Below are 22,078 nucleotides of genomic sequence, written 5' to 3'. Positions count from 1 at the left end.
TTGATTTGTTTCTGTCCAAACTTGAGGCTTGTTCTCAAGTATCACATCTCCTAAGAAGAATGATGATTTGGTTTCAAAAGACTTTTTACCACACTTTTCAGTTAAGTCTTAGTCATAATACACGAGAGAGTACTCAAGATTGATGCCAAGCTGCAAAGTGCTGTAAGCATGACAAATCTTCACTTTAATTTTCAGAATTGATTTTCTTTTGAGGGGGTGTGATTTCCTTCTGTCTTTTCCCCTTGGCATTTACTGACTTGGGAATGTTTTGTATTTTCCCTTTATTGAGTAGAAATTTGTATCCAGTACTATTCCTGAATGATTTTTAAGATGTCCTTTTTACAGCAGGAAAAAATTAAAGAAAATGTTAGTGTGAGAGATGCATAGCTTATTTTATAAGGGAACCAGATAAAATATAACCACCAACCACTGAAAAATCTGTAAAACCTTATGCTTTGTCTCTACACTGGACCATTCACAAAACCCTGGTCAACTTGTGTTTTAGTTCTGCTTACTGTAGATAAACATGAAAAAAGTGGAATCTGGAGTAAGACTTGAACTTAAAAATTACCAAAGAAATGTAATTTCTTCTTAGTCCTTTGTCTTTTTTTGTATAATATGCATGAAAATTTGCAAAGATTTTAGTGTATTTATTGGTAATTAAATTTATTCTTTCTTTTAACTTTTGGTATATATTATTATGTTGAGGTTCCTAGTAAAAAAGGAAAAAAAAAAAAACCAAACCAAACAACACTCTTCTTTTGAAATAAAAAAAACCAGGCTTGTTTATGTTTGATCTTGGAGTCCTTGACTTTGTACTGAGCAATCGTGCCAAGGGAAAAAAAGCTGAGAAATTAATGTCAACATCAAAAAATTGCAATGGAAATGACTAGCTGAGTTAACAACAGAAAGAATTCTATGTCCTCAATCCAGTTTGCAGAGAATATTTAATGCCTCTGAAAATGGATCATTTCAAAAATGACACTGAAGTATTTTGCTTGTTTAGTCTAATTTATCAGTGGTAATAACGTGTCATAATAAAAAATTGCATAGGTAAACTCATTCTTATCCTGAAAGTTTTAACTATGCCCTGGCATGAACCAGAATGTGTAGGTAGATGATTCTGACTCAAAAGTGTCAGTCCTAAAAGCTGAGAGCTTTGTCCCTTTGGAATGATTCAGTGTGTGAAATTAGGAACCCAGGGCCTCCTGTCAGTCAGGGAAAGCCATTAAGCATCCCTGGGGAGTGATCCTGGGAGTAGTCCTGCTCCAGAACATCACTTACTGTGAGTAACTTAAACAGGGATGTGTGACCTAATTCCTTCTTGGTTTGCCATAAATGGCTATAAATGAGTGTACAAAGCTCTGGGCACTTCCTAGAGGTGGATCACCTCACTTAAACGAGCTCATTCTTTGTAAAAGGTTGTGCAGAGCTGTCATACAGTGGTATAGTAGTTGATTTATGAAATTTCTAACTCAAGGAGACAGGTCATCTGGGCTGGACATTAGGTTCTATGTGAAAACATACTTTTAGCTATCAGCTCCACTCAGTAGTATAAACCCTCTAAAAATAAATAATAGGTGCAAAAAATAGCTAATTAGATAACTAATGGTATCGTTTTTTTCCAGCATTAGAAGCAGCCTGTTGTCCATTAGTGGCATTGAATTGTCTACCACTTTTTAAAGGACAGCTTAGACAGTGGACTGCAGCTGCACAGCCAGCTAAATTCAGAAGCATAATCCACAAATTTAACTTCACTGAAGGCTTCCATTGTCTGCTCAGCCTGAAGGAATCCTGGACTAGTTCTGTTCCTCCTATAACGGAGACTACCCTCCTAATAATGGCATAGAACAGTTCAAAGGGACTGGTGCAGAGAGCAGAAAATCAAGATCACATGGGAGAGGGCTGCAGTGAGATCTTTGTTCTGGTATGGAAACCCTCCTAATAATGGCATAGAACAGTTCAAAGGGACTGGTGCAGAGAGCAGAAAATCAAGGTCACATGCAGTGAGATCTTCGTTCTGGTATGGAAGCCTGAGGTCTGAGGGCAGATAATGGATTTAATGTCTGTATTTAGTCATTAGCACTCCCTGCTCTCAACTTGGAGACTTTGAACGTGTTGTATAGTTTTGTATTGCATCATTTATTAATCTAGTAGCTATCTAATGTAGATGGCTGGAAGAGACCTGGGAACAGAGACACAGCTCTGTTCAGTGTCTTGTCCAAACCACAGAGTATGGAATCCTTTCTGTTTGATGTCTTCAGTGTTCAGCTGCCTTACTACTTGCATATCCAGTTTCCAGAGGATAGGCTACGTTATGACCAGACCCACTCTGTCTTGTAGCTTAGTAGTTAATAAACTCTCCTGGGGTGCTATGGGGTGATAATTCAGAGATTTTCAAATTCTGAGGAAGTCTCAAAACAGAATCCTGCCCTTAAATTGCCTATTAGTCTGCCATTTTGAAGCTTAGTTGGATGAACTTATTCCTGCAGCAGGTGAAATGTTTTGGATGATATATAAAGCCCTTGGGTAAAAGATACATCATAAATAAATGATAATGGTCAACATGAAAGTCTATTCACAGCAAGTATTGTCAATCAACATGAGCAAGTATTGAGAGAGATTTAAGGCTGAGACTTTTAAAAGAGCATAAGAAATCTATTTCCCTTCAATTTTCAGCAAGAGCTGAGGATATATATATGTAAACTAAACTGTTTTAAAAAATCCTAAATTCTCAATAGAGTAAAAAATACAGGATTTTATGCTGCATGCTGCTGCTCATAGATGTGGTCCAATGTTGATATGTGCATTCCTTTTTTATCAGACCCTCCTGCATCTTAATATCTCTGGAGAACTGATTCTGTCAGGAGGATTCTGATCCTGACCGACTGTTGCCATGGTATTGGGTTATTCTGGGCTGTGATCAAGCAAAAACAAACAAACTTAAGAAAGATATTGGCTTTAAAACATATTCTCAAGCCACAGTGCCTAAGACTAGTTTTTGAAAACTAAATCTTGATTTTTTTTTGTACAATGTGGCAGTTATTAAAAGCTTCTGAAAAAAAATACCAGTAACAAGAAGCATTGCCATGACAATAAATATAAAATGAGAAAAATGTGGGAGAAGGAAATGGGGCCAATTCTTGTACTGTCTAAAATCATTCATTCTCATTTAATGCATTACCGCACACTGAAGTGAAACCTCCATCTTTTCTAAGACCCTTTAAAAAAGGAGAACTTTTTGCAGACTGGATCCCTGTTTTGTTAGGTAGTGTTGTCTTTTTTATATTACTGAGCTTTTGAATTGAGTGCATAATAAGGAATTTGTACCTGTCTCCAGTTCCTAGGTAGTAATGTAGGTTTTTCTACATCTGTTAATATTAATTCTGTTGCAAGTCATCTGTTTGTACTGGCAGCACTGCAGACGTTTCTGGTAATTCATGAGACAATGTTTTCTATATGCCAGCACATGCAAAATAAGTTAATATTCTTAGACAACAGAGCTCCCTTGATGGGAAAATAAGAAAAAAAGCCCTAAGAGAAATCCTTATTATTGGGGTTGATGAACCCAGAAGAGTGCACAAATTTCAGCAAGCAGTGTTTACAAGGGCAAAACAAGCAACGTGAATTTATGCAGGGAACCGGGGAAGTTTTCTGCAAGTTCGTAATTTACAGATGGATAATTTTGTTTGCCAGATTACTGAGCATGTTCTTCCTGTCCTGCAGGCAGAATTCACAGCCATGAGGGACCAGTATATGAGAGGTGGAGAAGGCTTCATTATCTGCTACTCCATCACAGACCGCCAATCCTTTCAAGAAGCAGCTGAGTTTAAGGAGCTCATTTATCGTGTCCGGCACACCTACGACATCCCCGTGGTGCTGGTGGGAAACAAAATAGACCTTGAGGAGTTCAGACAGGTAAGAGACTTCTCTGCTGGTTTTGGCTTGGTTTTGCTTGGCTGCCTCAGGGGTTTCTGCAGCATATGTTGTGCAGTGCTACTGAGAATTATTAGCGCAAGAAGAGGTTTAATCAAACAGCGACAAACTTGTAATGAATTAGAGTCTTCATGGTGCCTTTCATTCATATGCTGTGGAACTTGAAGTAGCCTTGGCAAATCACATCTAAACTTTCTCTGTTTTTGCTTTAAAAACTTTGACTACTGTTGTCAAAAGATTTATATATATTCATGAATATAAATATATATTAATATGTTGAATATATATATATATATATATAAAAGATAGAAAGAGTTTCAATCAGGACCTTTGTGGGAAAATACCTTTGGTTTCTTTGACATTGTCAGCCATTAAACAGAGGTTTGTTTTTTATCCCAAACATACTTGATTTGATTAAAGGTTTTTCGACCTCAGACTGAGGAGACAAAAAAAAAAAAAAAACCTGAAAAGAAGAGAAATATATATGAGACTACACTTGCCTGAAGATCCAGCGACTGTGCTATCAGTGTTAGGTAAATAGGGGATATGCAAGAATTGAATTCACTTTGGTCTGCATACAAGATTTCAGCTACCACCATCCATAGAGAAGCAGAATTTTTTCAACTACAAGGTCAATGACTGTGGCTCTCTCAATGTCTTTAATAATCTTTGCTCACTTTTTTTCCTTTTGCTTCCTCTCTGCTTCTTCCTTACTGTTTGTACTGGTGAGCTAGAGAGAGATCCCATTAGAATGGCTTGGCTGTGACCTGGTACTGAACAGAAAATATTTACAACTAGAACTGCTTTCAAATATCTGACTTCTGTGAAGACATACATAACACTCAAACAAAATGGGGTTTTTTGGTTCATTAGCATCTGTGCTCACCAATCCTATCTACTCTTTTCCACTTATCCTGTCATTCTTCCCATTTCATTGTCTTCTTTATTCTGCCTGAAGAAAATCCAAGACAGCAGTGAGCCTGAAATTAGTCTTAGAGATCTGATTATGTACATTTGAAAGTTCACATCTGTTTTCCAGATCATTGGCTTCCTCCCCAAATCAGGCTGTGACAAAACCCTAATGGTGACAATCCAGCTGCAGTTTATCAGGGGCTACAAACATGGGTGCCAGAACAGAAGGGGAGGGATGAGGCTTTGGGGAAGGATGTGGGTTCAATATTTTTGCTGAGAGAACTGGACATTTACTTGATCCCAAAGCAGGATACAACTGGTTACCTACAGCTAACCCTAGATGAACTTTCAGCAGTACACTATTTCCTCTTTAGTATGAAGACACTCATGTACCAGTCTTTGGCACTATCTCTTTCTGATCTCAGCTTTTGTTGAACTTTTATATTTTAATCACTGTCAACATATATAAAAATATATTCTTGGTTTAAATACTTTTACATGTTCCTTGGTGACCTTGTCTAGTCTCACAACAGGAAAATTACTGTGCATGAATGTCTGGATTGGATTTCACCCACAGCATTTTAGATTAAGGGGCATGGGGAGGCTTTTGGAAATAATATTAGAAATTAAGCCTGTGGGATGTGATAAACACACTAAAAACTATTCTATGAAGTCACTACTGATGATCCTGCCTGAATGTGTGAACAAAGAATATCCAAATTGTGGTCTTAAAAAGTTTCAATGAAACAGACTGTAGGCCTTCAGGATGTTTTCCCTTCACAAGCCCTCTACTAATGCCAACACATTGGGCAGTGTCAGAAGGGAATTCTCAAGTACTGCAATCCAGACTTTGGTCCTGAAGTCAAAGATTAGTAAGGCAGTGTAAAGCAGATCTGGTCCTTTAAATATAGCCTTTGAATATGGCTATGAGTCCATTAACAAGTATTAGAACCAACAGTAAAGAAAAGCAACTTTTATGGAGTCTATATTTTTGGAATATTATTTTGAAATTTTGACTATCTCTACTCCTTGGCTGTTGTCTGCATAATAAGTTAGTGCTGAGTTGTGCTCCTAGAATGTATCTTCACTTTAATTTCATCCATTTCAGATTCTACTCCACAATTCAAAGCAAATCCTGGTTAAGTGGGGGTGATGAGCAGATATGCTCTGAGTACCTTCCTCACCTAAAGTGAAGCCCCAGTGTGTGGGATGACAGTTCTGTGCCCAGCTTTAAGCACATATTAATGCTTTCCAGTGTTTCTTTATTTCAGAACTGGGACATGAGGCTGTGCTGTATGTTTAACACACACTGAAATAAGTTTTATCTATGCTCACTTGTAAGGTTAAGCAATATCTAAGTAAAGGGCCGAGCCTGGGAAGGTAGAATGAAAGGGATCTTGTCAAGGTCGTGCACTGTGGTTACAGCTTCATTAAAAGCATTTGGATGGTGGAGAGTGACAGCCAACTAACTCTGGAGTGACAGGCAGCAATGAGCTGGTGATGTAGGGCATTAACATATCAATGAACAAACAGGGAGGTATGCAAGCACACCAATTTCAAACAGCTGAAAAATAGTAGGTGTCAGAATGCAATCAGCCAGCTTGGAATTTGACCAGGGCACCAGGAATAATATTGTTGCTTTGTTTAATGACGTTTTTCTCCTATGGATTTCATTAAAACAACTGTAATATTATTAATGTTATTTCAGGACATAACATTAAGTACAACATTCCTAGGCATCATTTCCATTTAATGGCAATTCTGCAACAATTAGATGGGCTGTTGTGGCTTGGCCAGAGAAAGCTGTTGTTTGAAATGTGAATCCTCATGCTGTATAGATAATGATGTATGCTGCTTTCTTCATATCTATCAACAGTACCACAAAAAAAAAAAAAAATTAATCTGAAATTAAAATCGTGACTTAAGAGAAACACTGCTGAAAAAGAAAAAAAACCAATGAGTTAATTATATTTTTATTTTATGATGGCTTCAGTGAAATTATAGTCTTTATGTGTGCATGTGATTTTTAATGTCCTAAGAAATGGCTTTTTCTGTACTCCTTCTTAAAGCAAGTTTTAGTTATATTTACCAGCCTAAAGAATAAACACTTTAAATTTTCTCTGAACAACATTGGAAAAATTGTGCAAAAACTGGGTGGAAAAGAGAGTAAATCATTATCTTGATATTTATGTTGTGGCAAGGCACCCTCCATCCCCCACTGAACAGGCATGAATTGCTTAAGCATTCACAGAATCATGGAATGGTTTGTATTGGAAAGGACTTCAAAGCTCATCTCATTCCAGCCCTCTGCTATGGGCAGGAGCACCTTTCACTAGACCAGGTTGCTCCAAGTCCCATCCAACCTGGCCTGGAACATTTATCTGTGCCAATTCCCTGATTTTTCAGCCATTGCTCTAAGAAACACTTAAGTATTATATGCATTCTATTCCATAGTTATTTGATAGAAAAATACAAAATCAAATTATTTGGTAACATTTTAATTTCAGTGTTTTCAAACAGCAAAGTCATTAGATCAGTAAATGCATGCTGTATGTCTTTAATTATCATCAGATTTTCAGAAACATGTAGGAACAGCTGTTCGAAAATGCTGATACTTTCACTTCAGGTAATGATGATACTTTCACCTTGTCTCTTTACTCCAGATGAACACCTGATTCTCAGTTTTTAAAACATGTGTAACAGACAAATATCTAATTAGAACATATTCATCTTTTAAAAATACATTAAAACTATTCAAGCTCATGCAACACTAATGTTAAATTGCAGCTTTATATAAAAAAAATTAATAGTATCTGTGGCATTACTGAAATGTTGTTTAGAAAACATACAAAGGTGTTAACCTAGTAACCACTCCAAAATATTAATTACATTGAGCAATTTATAGGGGAACTGACTACTTAAGCTCCTTTTAATAATGTGCTGTAAGTCTGAGCTGTAAAACATTCTTTCTACAAGCTTTTTTAAGCTCTTTATATGGATGTTAGAACCCCTCTGAAAATTCAAGCTATGCAGAAATATCACAACCTTCATGGAGCAGTTTTTCCTGTATTTGTTTTTTCTTGACCCCAGAGGAATCAGCTGTGGGCTCAGATGAATCCATGGATAATATGATGCCCATTTTGCCTGAAGTTAGGAGGGCAGCTCATGTTTCTTTCAGCTCCTGGCCTCTCTGGGAAGCCTGTCATCAAAGCTGTTAGTTTCGCCAGTATGGTTTTGCTCCTGAAAAGAATTATGCAGTTGTTTACCCTTCCACCCATGAGTTATCTTACTGGCTTCAAGCAAAAATCTGAGAGGAGCTGTACCTTTGAAAGCATTTCCCTCTACAACCCCCTCCTTTAGCAGAAAATAAAAAATCAACATGAAATCTGCCTTTTTCATCTAGAACTGTAGTGATGGAACAGGGAGGACTGTGTTGAAAGAGAAAGAGAGTAGGTTTAGATCAGATGTTAGGGAGAAATTCTTCCCTGTGAGGGTGGTGAGGTCCTGGCACAGGGTGCCCAGAGAAGCTGTGGCTGCCCCTGGATCCCTGGGAGTGTTTATTTAGGGCCAGGTTGGATGGGGCTTGGAGCAGCCTGGAACACTGGAAGGTGTCCCTGACTATGGCAGGGTGGAGGAAAATGTTGGTCTTTAATGTCCCTTCCAACCCAAACCATTCTGTAGTTCTGTGATCCTATGATTTAACATGGAGCAATATATTACTCAGAGTACAAATGTATTACAGAGGTTTCATTGTAATTTTTTTCCCCTGAAGTTTCATTATACCAGAAAATAATTCTCAAACCAGGATTACAGTAAGTTTTCATGATCAGAACCAGCTGAATATTCTCACTTCAATGAGATTTTACTCTGTATTTTGCTCAAGATAGGCTGACTGGTTATCAGACAATGGGAATGTCAACTTTTAGGTTTTCATTTTGACAGTTGCTCTATTTTCATGCTTCTCAAACCTTGAAATATCAGTTGAGTCTGAGACAGACAAAAGTTTGGGTTTTTTTGCTTTGCTTTTGTTTAGCTTTATTTTCTTAAAAACTTGTTTTTATTTCGTTTCTTCTGTATCAGTAACTTTTTGGTATATATATCAAAAAATTGTCAGTTTGTACCTTCTGGTGCCTGGTTGAGGCACTAAAAATACTTCGAGCATATGATATTATATTTTACTTTTATTTTTATTTTTCAGTGCATGACTATGAAGCACTGTTTACTAGATACTCCCTTACTCATATTATGAATCATGAATCTGTAGTATTATGAATTTCTTACCTTAGCATCAGGCTGAATTCTGGTGCTTTTGGGATTAAAACTCCTTTGAAATGTGTATCTGTACTTCAACACCAACAGCTCCACTTTCTCTTGAAAACATTAAGTGTAAGGTAGGTAGAAGTGTCTGCAGTGAAGAAAGACTCTTGTTTCCCATTATTCAGAAAAATGTCCTACACAAAGAATTAAAGGTTTCAATTTGCCTTTTGAACTTGAACTTCAAATCAAGGGAAATGCAATTTTTGCTGCTTATTAACAACGTATAGTATACATTTTTTTTATTTACAGATATTGTAAATGGTGAGATTAAATGACTTAGCTAGACTCTCTATAAAATCCATGCAGAAAACCAGGATTTATCACATGTCATAGAAGTGTCTCAGAAAATGAGATGTATCTGCCTGGGAAGAAGTCTGTCTTGCTGCTGACAGCAGAGGGAAGCTCAGACAGCCATCTTCTTTGCCTTTTTGTGGTGGTGTTTTGGTGGGATGAAAACTTATAAAATTGTTTCTGACATATTTTCAGTTTAGACTCTAAACTTGCTGATTTATTCTATTTTTGCCGCTGCTAACTACAGTACTTCTGAACTAGGCACTCATCTTTTCTTTGATTTTTGAATAAACAAAATCCTAGACAACAACTACAAAACCGTAATGGAATTTTAATGGAAAAAATCCTGAGGAGAATATGGCACAGACAAGCAAATTCTTCAAAACTATGTGATGTCCAGAAAAGGGGAGCTAGGGAAGGGTCTGGAGCACAGATCTGATGAGCAGCAGCTTAAGGACCTGGAAAGGGGCTGAGCCTGGAGCAAAGGAGGCTCAGGGGGGACCTTGTGGCTCTGCACAGCTCCTGCCAGGAGGGGACAGCCGGGGGGTCGGGCTCTGCTCCAGGGAACAGGGACAGGAGGAGAGGGAATGGCCTCAGGCTGGGCCAGGGGAGGGTCAGGCTGGACAGCAGGAAAAGATTTCTTCATGGAAAGGGCTGTCCAGACCTTCGACAGCTGCCCCAGGCAGTGGTGGAGTCCTCATCCCTGGAGGGATTTAAAAGCTGTGTGGATGTGCCACTTGGGACATGGAGCAGTGGTGGCCTTGGCAGTGCTGGGGAACGGTTGGATCAATGGCCTTAGAGGTCTTTTCCAGCCTCAGTGATTCCAGGGTTCTATCTATTTGAATTTTTTATTGAATTTTTAATTCATTCTTTCATCTATTTTGATTCCATTTGATTGTTCATTTCCCATGGATATTCATGTAGTCCCGTTTTCCATCAGTGTCTGCCGAAAATTAATTGCATTTGTAAGGAGTTGCCATCATCAGTTACAAGCTCTTGCCTACATATTTCCTTCTCACATGATATCACATCATATTCTTTGTTTGAGCTTCAAATCCTGTACAATATAAGCCATTTTTGCTGTTTTGATGGAGCTATGACAGTTGTCTGAATATTTGGAATTAAAACTACCGAAGTTGTCATGGTGTTTTATAATCCCAGAAAACTGTCAGACCTTTGAATAATCACTTTCTTGCATTATCAAAATGCCTATCTGAATTCTGTCATGTTCTTCTACAACTCTAACTTCTATTTACTTGCAGCTGATTTTGATTTTTCAACATTTCTTTCATGTGGGTCATTGTCCTAAGTAGTCTTTCTCATACAGTTTAAAAAAAATAATCTTTATAGCATTTTACCTTCTTAGAAAGAGTGAAAGAGTGAAAGAAAGAAAGAAAGAAAGAAAGAAAGAAAGAAAGAAAGAAAGAAAGAGAAAAAGAAAAAGAGAAAAAATAAAAAAAGAAAAAGAAAAAAATAAAAAAATAATCTTTATAGCATTTTACCTTCTTAGAAAGAAGGAAAGAGTGAAAGAGAGAAAGAAAGAGAGAGAAAAAGAAAAAGAAAAAGAAAAAGAGAAAAAAATAAAAAAAGAAAAAGAAAAAAAATAAAAAGGATATGCAGTTTTTCATGTCAATGCAATTGTAGTAGAAAATTTGGCAGCTGCAATCTTTTGTAAGGAAATTCTATCATTATCAAGCGTCCTTAGCAAATATTCATTTATACAGAGTTTACCTCCTGTCATTACAATGCTTTCATGTTTCCACAACTTCCCCCAACCACAGCTTCACATTACCCAGGCAGCAGTAAATGCCATCAGACACACAGACAATTGTAAGGAAACTGTTGGCTCATTTCTCAATTTATAATTGTGTTAACCTCTAGTGAACCACTCAGTAAGTCCTGTAATTCCTTCAACATGGAGCAGAAGACATTTGAAAGGGACTAAGATGCAGATAACAAGCTGCTCTGTAGGAGAAGAAACAACAGCAAAACAATAGCTGCACTGCAGATAATAAAATGTTTGTAATGTAAAACCTGGAAATTCAGAGATAAAACCAAAGACAGCTAATTGCTTGTAGGTGAAGCAGGACAAAGCCGGATGTAGCCAGGGGTATACACAGGGGAGGGTATTGCAAGGTCACTTCACTGCTAGGGATATTAAACAGCAGCACAATTTATATCGTTTTGAAAGGCTCACAGTACTTCTTATCTCCACCTGCTTTAACTTCTTTATCCACCTCAGATATTTTTGTTCTCCCCGTGTGCTGAATCCTGACTTGGCTTGGGAGAACTTCATTGGGAGAACACCTTGGAGGAGAGGTGTGAAGGCACAGAGAGGCTCTCCCACCTCTTGTCTTACTGACAGAGGTTACTCCTCAAAATGAACTTGGGCTGAGATTTGTCTGCCTGTCCTGCAAATTAACCAGACTGACTCTTGTGAAGGTTTTCATATGGGAGTCATGCCAGCAGGATCTTTCTTATTAACTAAAGCAAGCAAGTCATGTTATAAAACTTCCACACAAAACTCCAGCAGGGTTGGAGGAGTGTAGGGCTTGATTGCGAGTGAGTTCAGGATGCTGCAGCTTTCCTTAGAATCCCTCAGAGGGAAAGAAGTTGGTTACACAATGACCACACAGAGAAGTACAGATTGCAACGTAAAACACAGTGGCATCATTTGTTGGGTGGCTAGTGTTTATTCAGGAGCCTGTACAGATGCCTGTGCTGGATATTTGTTGTGGTTTAACTCCAGCCAGTAGCTAAGTACCATGCAGCCACTCACTCGTTCCCCTTTGCTGGTGGGAAGAAAAATTTAATAGCAAACAAAAAAAAAAAAGAAAGACTTTAATAACGAAAAAAAAAAGGAGCTTAAAATAATAACATTAATGATATTAATAACGAAAAGCAGAGAGAGGGAGGATCAAAGTCCAAGAGAAACAAGTGATGTTCACCACCCATTGACTGATGTTCAGTGTGTCCCCAAACAGAAATAGGCAGCTCCTGGCCAGATCCCCCAGTTTATGTCCTGGGCATGACATTCCATGGTATGGAGTACTGCTTTGGCCAGTTTGGGGCAGCTCTCCTGGCCATGCTTTCCCCTGGATTTTTCTGCACCTGCTCATGGGCAGAGCATTAGACATTAAAAAGTCCTTGCCTGCAGTGAGCACTGGTGAGCAACAACTAAAATTTCACTGTGTTGTCAACATTATTCTCATTTTAGATCCAAAACACAGCACTGTACCTGCTACTAAAAATAAAATTAACTCTACCCTAGATGAAACCAGGACAACTTTGGAGAAAGTTCATCATCCCTGAAGGATTCCACAGTTCATTTTTCACCAGCATAGCAAGTTGTATGGAAGGACCTGCGTGTGGCTCTCACTCAACTTCTTTCCCTGCTCCAGGGCTGAGTGCAAATGCCATTTTATTAATTTTCCATGTATTTGCTAAAACCGTAATTTCCCTGTGAATCTTGCTCTTGAGCACTGTGTACAAGCCAGGCATCAACCCGTTGTTAACACAGAGAGGAGGAGTCAGGAACACACCACAGCACTTCCAGGCTGGAAGGAATATGACCTCAGAATTTATCCTGTCATTTTCCCCACAGGGGCACACATGTAAAGGATGCAATCTTTACATACTTGTTGCTGTTTTTACAGCAGCAGAATCAAGGTTTCAGCCCAGCCCTTACACGTTTTTTAGTACAGTTCCAGTTCAGGAAACTGTTTGAGCATACGCGTAATTAGGGTGGAACTAATGCAAGTTTTTTCAATTTAATCTGTGCTTGAGTGAAGATGCTGTCCTGAAAGTGAGACAGTAAAGAGCAACTTTGTAAAAATAAAAATGCCTTTGCAAAGTAGCATATTAATGTAGACAACCACATTTACAGAGTGTGTTGTTGGTACAAAAGTGTGAATTTCTGGGAATGAGGATAGCTTCCTATGTGTTTTTGCAGTAGGAGGTCAAACTACTTGAAAGTAGAAATTTTGCCAGAATTTAATTACAGCTCATTATGGTGTTATTAATAATAAGAGCATGACCTAGCATTTAAAGAAATGAAGATTAATCAGTTTAATCATCTTTGATTTTTTAAGATTTGCTTGTGTTATCATCTTAATGACTCACTTTTTTTTTTCCCAGATGAGTTAGGAAGTTAGAGAGATTTGTTTTTAATCATATCTAACAACTTGCCTAAGAATAGCAACTTTAATTTCACACAGTGTGACATTGTTTAAGTTGTGCAGTCATGAAAACAAAAATTGAAAAAAAAGTCCTTTATCCCTTCCTCCTCTCAAAACCACAGTACAAAAAAGTAAATTAAGGGAAAGTCATGTGTTAATGTCTCATCCCCAGTATCCAAATTTTACTATATAAAATCTAGGGAAAAATGGCAGCTTCCAAACCTCTGAATAAATTGTTCAATACAACACAGTTATTTCAAGATCCAGGAAATCACCTATTTTAAAAAGACATTAAAGCACATTATTGCACTTGAAACTCAAGATGTTAAATGTCTATAAAACATCAAAATTTGGGTTTCAGTATTAGTCATTTACATTACTAATCAGACAGTTTTGCTGATCAGATCTCCAGAGCGTGTCTGGGAGTTCAGGTATGGTGTGCTGTTTATTTGAAATTAGTCTGTATTGGGTTTGATACAGCTTAGTATCTTCATCCACCTTCTCCTGATGAGCATTGCTTCTAAAAGAACAAAAGGATGGACCTTCCCTCTACCATTACTGGTACAAGCACTGACACACATATGCAGAGTTTTCTGTGTGCTTGTATCTGCCTGTTTTAACACCATAATTTAACACCAACATTGTGCTCAGTACAGGATATTCATCAGCACATGGGCCACCCCTGGGGTATTCCTGTCATAAATAGTTCAACACTGAAATTTTGAATTCACTTTACAATTTTCTTTGAGGTGATAGACACTAACACAATGATGTGACAATATAATGTCTTGGTGTAAAAAAAAAAAAAAAAAAATTGCCTGGATGCCTAGGTTCCATTTATTTCTACATCTTAGAATTTTTTGGACGAAGCATAAGGTGGTTGTTTTGCTCAGTTTTCCACCCAGATTGTTCTAAAATCTGAATGATATTATGTCAGCTGTGTTTAGTCTGGGACTGCTTAAACTACAGACTAATTTTAAGGACTTTAGGATCATTGTTTGAAACCTTCCTAGCAACTAATTTAAACATCAGCTACTGTTACCGAGTCCTGGAATATTTTCCACTGAAGCCAGACCCCAGGATTATGCTGAGTGCAAGTGGTCAGGCTGAGTGGAATGCTCAGATCCTCAGAGTTATCCAGGCATTTTCACTTCATTCTGAGCTGGTGCAGGAATGTGGTTGTCAGGTGGCGTCCCTCTGATCTCTTTTGCTCTCTTTCCTCTTGTATGAAAAAAACTGCGTGGATTTGCTCCACTTAATTAAAAAATATAGATCTTTTTTCCTATTTTTTTTATTAATTGGTTATTTGTTAGAGGCCAGGGGGAGACTGAAGGTGTTTGTGTGTTTTGTGTAGTCAAAGAAGGAAATAGAACAAAAGGAGAGTGAAAGAGCAAGTGGAGATGATGTATGTTTTCCTTGGAGTCAAATACACTTTGAGCACCCTCCAGACCTGTGGCCTCTGGCTTGGATTGGGGTACAGACCTGTGTGGTTTATTTCCCACTGAAGAAATGCCACCCACTGAAGAAATGCTGCTCATGGAGAAGCTGTATACACTTTTAACCCCATTTTTCTATCCCATCTAAAGTGAATGAGATTATTTCACTGATGTCTTTCTGTGACTACAAGATGACTGGTGATGGCAGGTAACCTTTTCAATATTACAATGCTCTCAAAACCAGGAGGGAGTTAGAACTTGAGAATGGTTTCATTTGATTTTGAGGATCTGCAATGCTGAGAATCCCTGAGACCTGCCAGGAAACAAACAAATCCCCACCAAAACACCAAAAAAACACCAAAACCAAACAAAATAAAACAAAACAAAAAAAAATCCAGAACAAACAAAAAGAATGGTAGAGTTAAAGAGATCATAGATGGGTCAGCAACACTTGATGATCAGTGACCCTGAAGCCTGAAAGTCCTTCGGAAAACATCACCACCTTAGACATACTGAGGTCTGCAAAAAATTCTCGAATCCCCAAGTGTAATATAAGAATTTTAAAGGATTTAATGCTAATATACTCCTGTATTTGGAGACAGAGAGTATTTCACTGTCAGATATCTTTGCCCTTGTTAGGGTTTTGACATTATTTGATAATTATTTGCGAAGAGAAAGAGTGTGGGAGTGGTTTATAGGTAGCAGTTCATTAATTACTGCTTTTCCTTATTTAAAGCATACACCTCGGTCCTTTGTTTTACTAAGAGGGAATTTTGTGTAAAATAATTTTGTGTAAGGATAATTCCTAGATTAAAAATCTCCATTGAGCTTACTAAATTTCAAGAATTTTGTTGCATTCAGTGTTACTTGTTCCGCACTCACTGTGGAAACTGGAGCACAAAGCCATGACAAGATGAGGCATAGTGGTAAAAGTGCCTTTTTCCTCTATTCTGAAAAGCTTTCCTGACATTCTCAGAAATAGGAGTGAAGAAATTCACATTAATAATAACTGCATTTTCCTTTATGCCAAAATATGTCTATCTAGGCACAATTAATTTTTCAGAACTTGCTGGAGAATCTCCCACTGTTTGTACCATTGTTCTGTGAACAGAAAGACTGACATACTTTCCACTGCTGTCAACCTGGCAACTTTTATTTCATTCAAATTTAACTCACACACACCCACAAAATACTGCTTTGACTAATTTTAAATCCCTATAATATAAAAAATAATTTTATATTTGTCCCGATTGCCTGACATTTTCAATATGGAACGTCTGTAAAAGAGAAATTGGTTTTTATGGAGCACAGGTAAAAAGGCCATCAGGGAAACTGAAGATAATTAATGAAAAAAAACCCTCATAAAAAAACAGTAGAATAGTTCCAGTGGGAATCTGTTTCATTCTACTTGTGCAATAAAGTTAAAGACTTGTTGTTATGCCAAAATTACACAGTAGTGCAGAAATCTTTATTTTTTATAATCAGCAAATACTTTAAACTTGTGACTAGACAGTCTGCTCTTCTTCAGAAGTGTTCCTCAATAAAGCAAGATAGGATTGGAATGACTGTTTTCCTTCAAAAAGTAAAAATACAAAGACACAGCAAACTTTCATGGTATTGAAATCTTCAGCAGAAAATACTTCTGTAAAAAATGTGGTATTTACACAGAAAATTAACGCAATGTAATGAATGCAATATAATGGAAATAAAACTACCCTGCTATCTGAAATTATGTAATGAGCTGTTACTCAGAAACCCCATAAGGCCATTATCCATCTAAATGTTTTAAGCCTTCAGCTTCTTCAGTGCATGGTTTTATTTGTCTAGGTAGTGATTGAAAATGGATAATTTAGGTTACCTCCACTTTTCTGTAGTGATGGAAGTATCAAAAGTGCCTATATTATATCCTTTTTCCTCCCGTGTGTTCTTCTCATTGAAATTCTACAGTCTGAGCAAAGTCAGACCTTAATGCTCTGCCTTTACCTGCTTCAATATCTGTGGTTTTATCTTGAAGAATAATGCACCTAAATGACAGGATTCTGTGGTATTTTATTCTTAACAATCACAGGAAAGACAGAGAATGCTGAGGTTACTTCGAATGACAGAAATGTGGGTACTTAATACCAAAAAATGGTGCAATTAAATAAAGTTTAGTTTATTATTTATATCAAGGTAGGAGTAGTTGGTATAGAAGATCTGCAGTCAGAACAGAACATAAGCTTCCCAAAATTTGGAATTAGGACTTTAAGTTTGAGGTTTCTTTAGTTGGCTTTCTAAATTCAATACTCGGGCAGCTTATAAAAATGCTAGAAAGGAGAGGTTTAACAACTAACTGATAATATATCTGCTAACAAATCATCAGGAACAGATGGTATTCACCCAAGAGTTCCAAAAGAGTTCAAGTATAAAACTGCTGAACTATTAACTGTGCTTAAAATGGAATCAGCAACAGGGAAATGGAAGATGGCACGTGCAGAAGAGTCCAGGGAGCTGAACATCAGTAAACCCGAGTTCTAGTGAGCAAATTCACATCTACTACAAGAAAGAGTAGGAATAACAAATATATGAATTAGCATGAATAAATAGGAATAAAAAATATGTTAATAAATACCATTTTACAGGCAAAAGTTGTAGTGGCTTTCAGAAAGGTAACTTGTATCTGACAGATTAAGTCAACATACAAGCAACAGGATTATAGACATAAGTTTTATAAATTTCCAAATAGTTTTATGGGGGAAAAAAACCCCAAAATTGAAGGAAAATATGCCACATGTTACTAAATCTGAAAAAGAACTAACAAAGGTAGGAATAAATGGTGAAAAATGAAAAATGATTACCTTTTTAAGTCCAGGTAGACAAAGATATTTCTTTTTTGAAATAGAATCATCAATGTCAGGACAAAAAGATTATAGACTTTCTATTTAACTCTTTTGGTAAATATTTAACTCTATTTTGGGTAGTAAAAATGACAGTTAAACATGATGAGGTTTAAAAACAATTCTCAATATATTTGGAAGTTTAATTCTCAATATTTTTAATATAAAGAGTATACATTTTTCTTAACAATTCAAGATTGGAGGGGGAATTAATTTATTAAGTATATGTTAAAAAAATGGAAATGCTTTCCTTCAGAGTAAACAATGGAACTCATTGATGTAGGAATCATAAATATAAAAGACATTTTAATGGGTTACAAAAGCAATTCAACCATTTCTGGAAAGAGTTTTAAAGGAAAACACGACATTCCTAATTCAGGAAGTGCCTGAGCCTTGGATTCCCCAAAATGGAAGGAGACAGCAGTAGTATTTTATGTGTTTCATCTACTTTCATGTCCTGTCTCTGAGCAAGTTCTTGCTGTTGATGATAGTGTGGAGGGACAAGACAGAGCTGTGCTCTAATTTATTCAGTGTCACGGCTGTTCTGCTATAACACATATATAAAATGAACCATAACAACTGAATTTGAGAGAGCAAACACACAGAAGTCTCATGAAAACATTAATTTACATAAGTATTTACATTTCCATGTACTCATATATAATACATTGATGTGTACAGCAGGATTAACACAGTGCTAATATAGAGTAATTACTGTAGTTATATTATGATCGTATGATTATTACATAATCATTGATATTATATGATAATGACTGCTAACAATAGTTGGAATGGGCTTCCTCTGGGATTCTTTCTTGTCTCTTTTTCTGAGGTACTCTATTTTCCAAGCAAATGTTAGCTTGAAGCAGATGTTCAGTCTGCACTCTAAAACAGTCCAGAACACTGGTCCCAAGAGTTCTTTCTTTTCAAAAGTCTATGAACCTTTTAATACTCTTATTATATAAGTTCAGGAAGATTAGCAGTAGTCATATTTATTAGAATAGCAGTAGTCATATTTATTAGAATAATTTCTGGCAAGGAAAATTAAAAAAAAAAAATCATAAATAATAAAGCCAATTAAATTACAACTAAAGATTTCCAGAAATCTTTCTTACATCTGTGTTCCCTAAACTAAAGTACATTTTAAATACACACATAAGACAAGAATCAGGAACGGTATTAGAGACAACCCAGGAACCCTGACTTCTACTCATCAAACATCAGATAACAGATCAAACATCAGATAACGTTGCCTCCCTCATGTATTATTATATGCATTGTCTCATTTCAAAGCAGAAAATAACCAGTAGTAAGGGGTGGAGAGATTCACTAATGCAAGCTCCGAAGCCTAAGGCTGACATTGCCTTTCAAAACAATTTTGGCTATGAGTGCTTACAAACAGATGTCAGGCTGGGGAAAAAACTGATCAGCAGTGCCACTAATTTGATGTCCTCAATGCTTCACTAACTGGATGATTTCCCATCCTGGACTACTGGCCCATTAAACCTGTCTTTTATTACACAGTCATAAAGCTGAATGACAGAAAACACATAATTAAGACTAGTCAAATAGAAGGCAAAGGATCTATGTTGATCCCATTTGTGTGAGATAGTGAGGGACAAATTGGAATCTAAGGGCTAATATAGAGCAGCATTAAAGTGTTTGCTTTCTGTAACGCAGAGCTGAGGTCTTTATAGCTATGTGGGGAAAACACTAGGTGCATAGACAGAGTTATTATCCCATTTATCTGACATGCTGGGGATAAAAAATCTAACGTATTTCCTAAGGTCTTTGTGTTGCATTAAGTTTTGTCCTAGGATGAGGAGTTTGGATAAGATGTTTGTCAGTGACATGGGCAGTGTAATCGAAGGCACCCTCAGTAATCTTGGTGATGACACCAAGCTCTGTGGTGAAGTCACATGCTGGAGGCAAGGGATGCCACCCAGAGGGACCTGGACAGGCTGAAGAGGTGGGACTGTTTGAAAGTTGTAAAGTTCAATAAGGCCAAGTGCCAGGTCCTGCAGGTGGGTCAGGGCCATCCCAAGCAAAGTAAAGGCTGGGCAGAGAACGGCTTGAGAGCAAACCAGGAGAGAGGGACTTGGAAGTGTTATTGAAAAGCTCCAGGGGACCCAGCCATGTGCGCTGGCTGCCCAGAGAGCCCCAGCTGTGTCCTGGGCTGCATCAGAAGAAGTCTGGCCACCATGTTGAGGTGAGGAGGGATTCTGCCCCTCTGCTCCTCCCTGGTGAGGCCCCACCTGCAGGGCTGCATCCAGCACTGGGGCTCCCAGCATTGGGAGGATGAGGAGCTCCTGGAGTGAGTCCCAAGGAGATCACAGCGATGCTTCCAGGGCTGGGGGACCTCTCCTCTGGAGAGGGGCTGGGGGATCTGGAGATGTTCAGTCTGAAGAGGAGAAGGATCCAGAGATACCTTAGAACCCCCTTGCATACCTAAAGGGAATCACTGGAGAGGAACTTTGGGCATGGGCCTGTAATGACAGTACAAGGGGAAATTGCTTTAAAATGAAAAAAGGGGATCTTCAGATTTGGTATTAGGAATAAATTTTTCCCTGTGAGGGTGGTAAGGCCCTGCCACAGGTAGTCCAGAGAAGCTGTGGCTGCCTCATCTCTGGAAGTGTCCCAGGCCAGGCTGAAAGGGGCTTGGAGCAACCCTGACAGAGAAAAGTGTTCCTGCCCATGGCAGGGGCTCAGAATGAGATTAACTTTACAGTCCCTGACATCATTAAGGCAGAAGTTATTCAACTTGTTTGCTACAACTTTGTTGCTCCTTCAGTCAGGAGGAATAATAGAAAGATCACTAGAACTGAATCTTCAGTATCATAATACACATTGGATAAGGGCAAATTAATGCTGCCAAATTAAGACTCAAATGTTTGGTCGCCTTTGAACTGAACTTTTGACTGCAGAGACACATTAGAGATAGTTGGAAACTGCCACTTTGTTCTCATTTCCCAAAGCTGTAAACACCACCTCTACATTCAATTGTTCAAGAAGAGTCTGTATGATTGTAGTTATTATCTTGGTGTAAAATGTTTCATCTGTAAAAGCAGACTATGTCTACTGAATAAATATTAATATTTCAGGCAAAATTGAGATTCTTGTTCTACTCTAACTGCCTCTTTATGCAGTTTGTTTTCCTAATATTTACCATCTTGTGAACTTTTTGTCAGGAAAATTCCAAATATATGTATCTATATATATATATAATATGTATGTGAGTATGTATGCATATATGTATATTGCAATGTTTACTTTTTTTTAATCCCATATGAATTTCTGAAGTTGCCAGTCATACTCGGCAACTTCAGGTATTCACAGGATGTACTGTCATGTATTATAATATACCATGTCTCATTATTCTTTGCTCTAGATTCTTGAAGTGAAGACTGGAATTTTTGACCAAGATTAATGACTTGGGCCTAAAAAAATCAGTCTAATCTAATAACTTTGAATTTTAATAGCTTTTGAGTTTAATGCAGCTGTTGCCTCACTCCTGTTTTACTCTGACTTGTGGGTAGTGTGGCTTTTTCTATGACAGATCTGCAGGTTTTGCTTTTGTGGCCTCCCTGCTAATCAATTATAAGAATCAGTAAATATCTCTCTGTGTGTCAGTGAAAAATATATCCTTTAAAAGCCTTCAGCAAAAGTAGACCATTAATGTGGAGACTGATAAACTTTGTATGAAATTTCTATTAACAGTTTCTAGTTTCTCCCTTTCATTTCTTCTGTTAATTCTTTATCTTTAAGCTTTGTCTTGTGTGTTTCTTCACAGAAGCATCATTAAGGGGCAAACCCTGTGAAAAAAATCAGATTATTTCTTTTTAATAGAAAAGAAGATTAATTTGTTGTGCTGAATACAAAATAACATTTTAATGATGATTAGGGTGTATAAATAGTTTTCAATAAGACAGATTAATGCAGTTTTGATAACCATTATAGCAAAATATTGAGGGCAAACTGCTAATACATTGGCATCACTGATTTTATGAACTCATTTTATTTCAATTCCTGCTGTCATACAAAAAAAGTGTCTTTGAATGTTGGAGAAGCATATATAAATATAATTTTCTAAGCAAAATAGAATGGTTAGGAATATGCAGCAAAAAATATCTGA

The 22,078-nt window shown here is 37.4% G+C and overlaps 1 protein-coding gene across 1 annotated transcript in view; it reads left to right on the top strand.

The window, feature by feature from the left end:
• RIT2 (Ras like without CAAX 2) overlaps window positions 1–22,078 on the top strand; it is a 174,985-nt gene that overhangs the window by 84,397 nt on the left and 68,510 nt on the right. Inside the window, exon 4 of the mRNA XM_039702014.1 lies at window positions 3,727–3,918. Coding sequence (XP_039557948.1) covers window positions 3,727–3,918 — 192 coding nt within the window. The remainder of the gene's footprint in view (window positions 1–3,726; window positions 3,919–22,078) is intronic.

The sequence above is a fragment of the Passer montanus genome, unplaced genomic scaffold (assembly GCF_014805655.1).
Source record: "Passer montanus isolate IOZ18808 unplaced genomic scaffold, ASM1480565v1 scaffold152, whole genome shotgun sequence".
In the NCBI taxonomy this organism is placed as follows: domain Eukaryota; kingdom Metazoa; phylum Chordata; class Aves; order Passeriformes; family Passeridae; genus Passer; species Passer montanus.
This window is presented reverse-complemented; position numbering and strand designations above follow the sequence as displayed.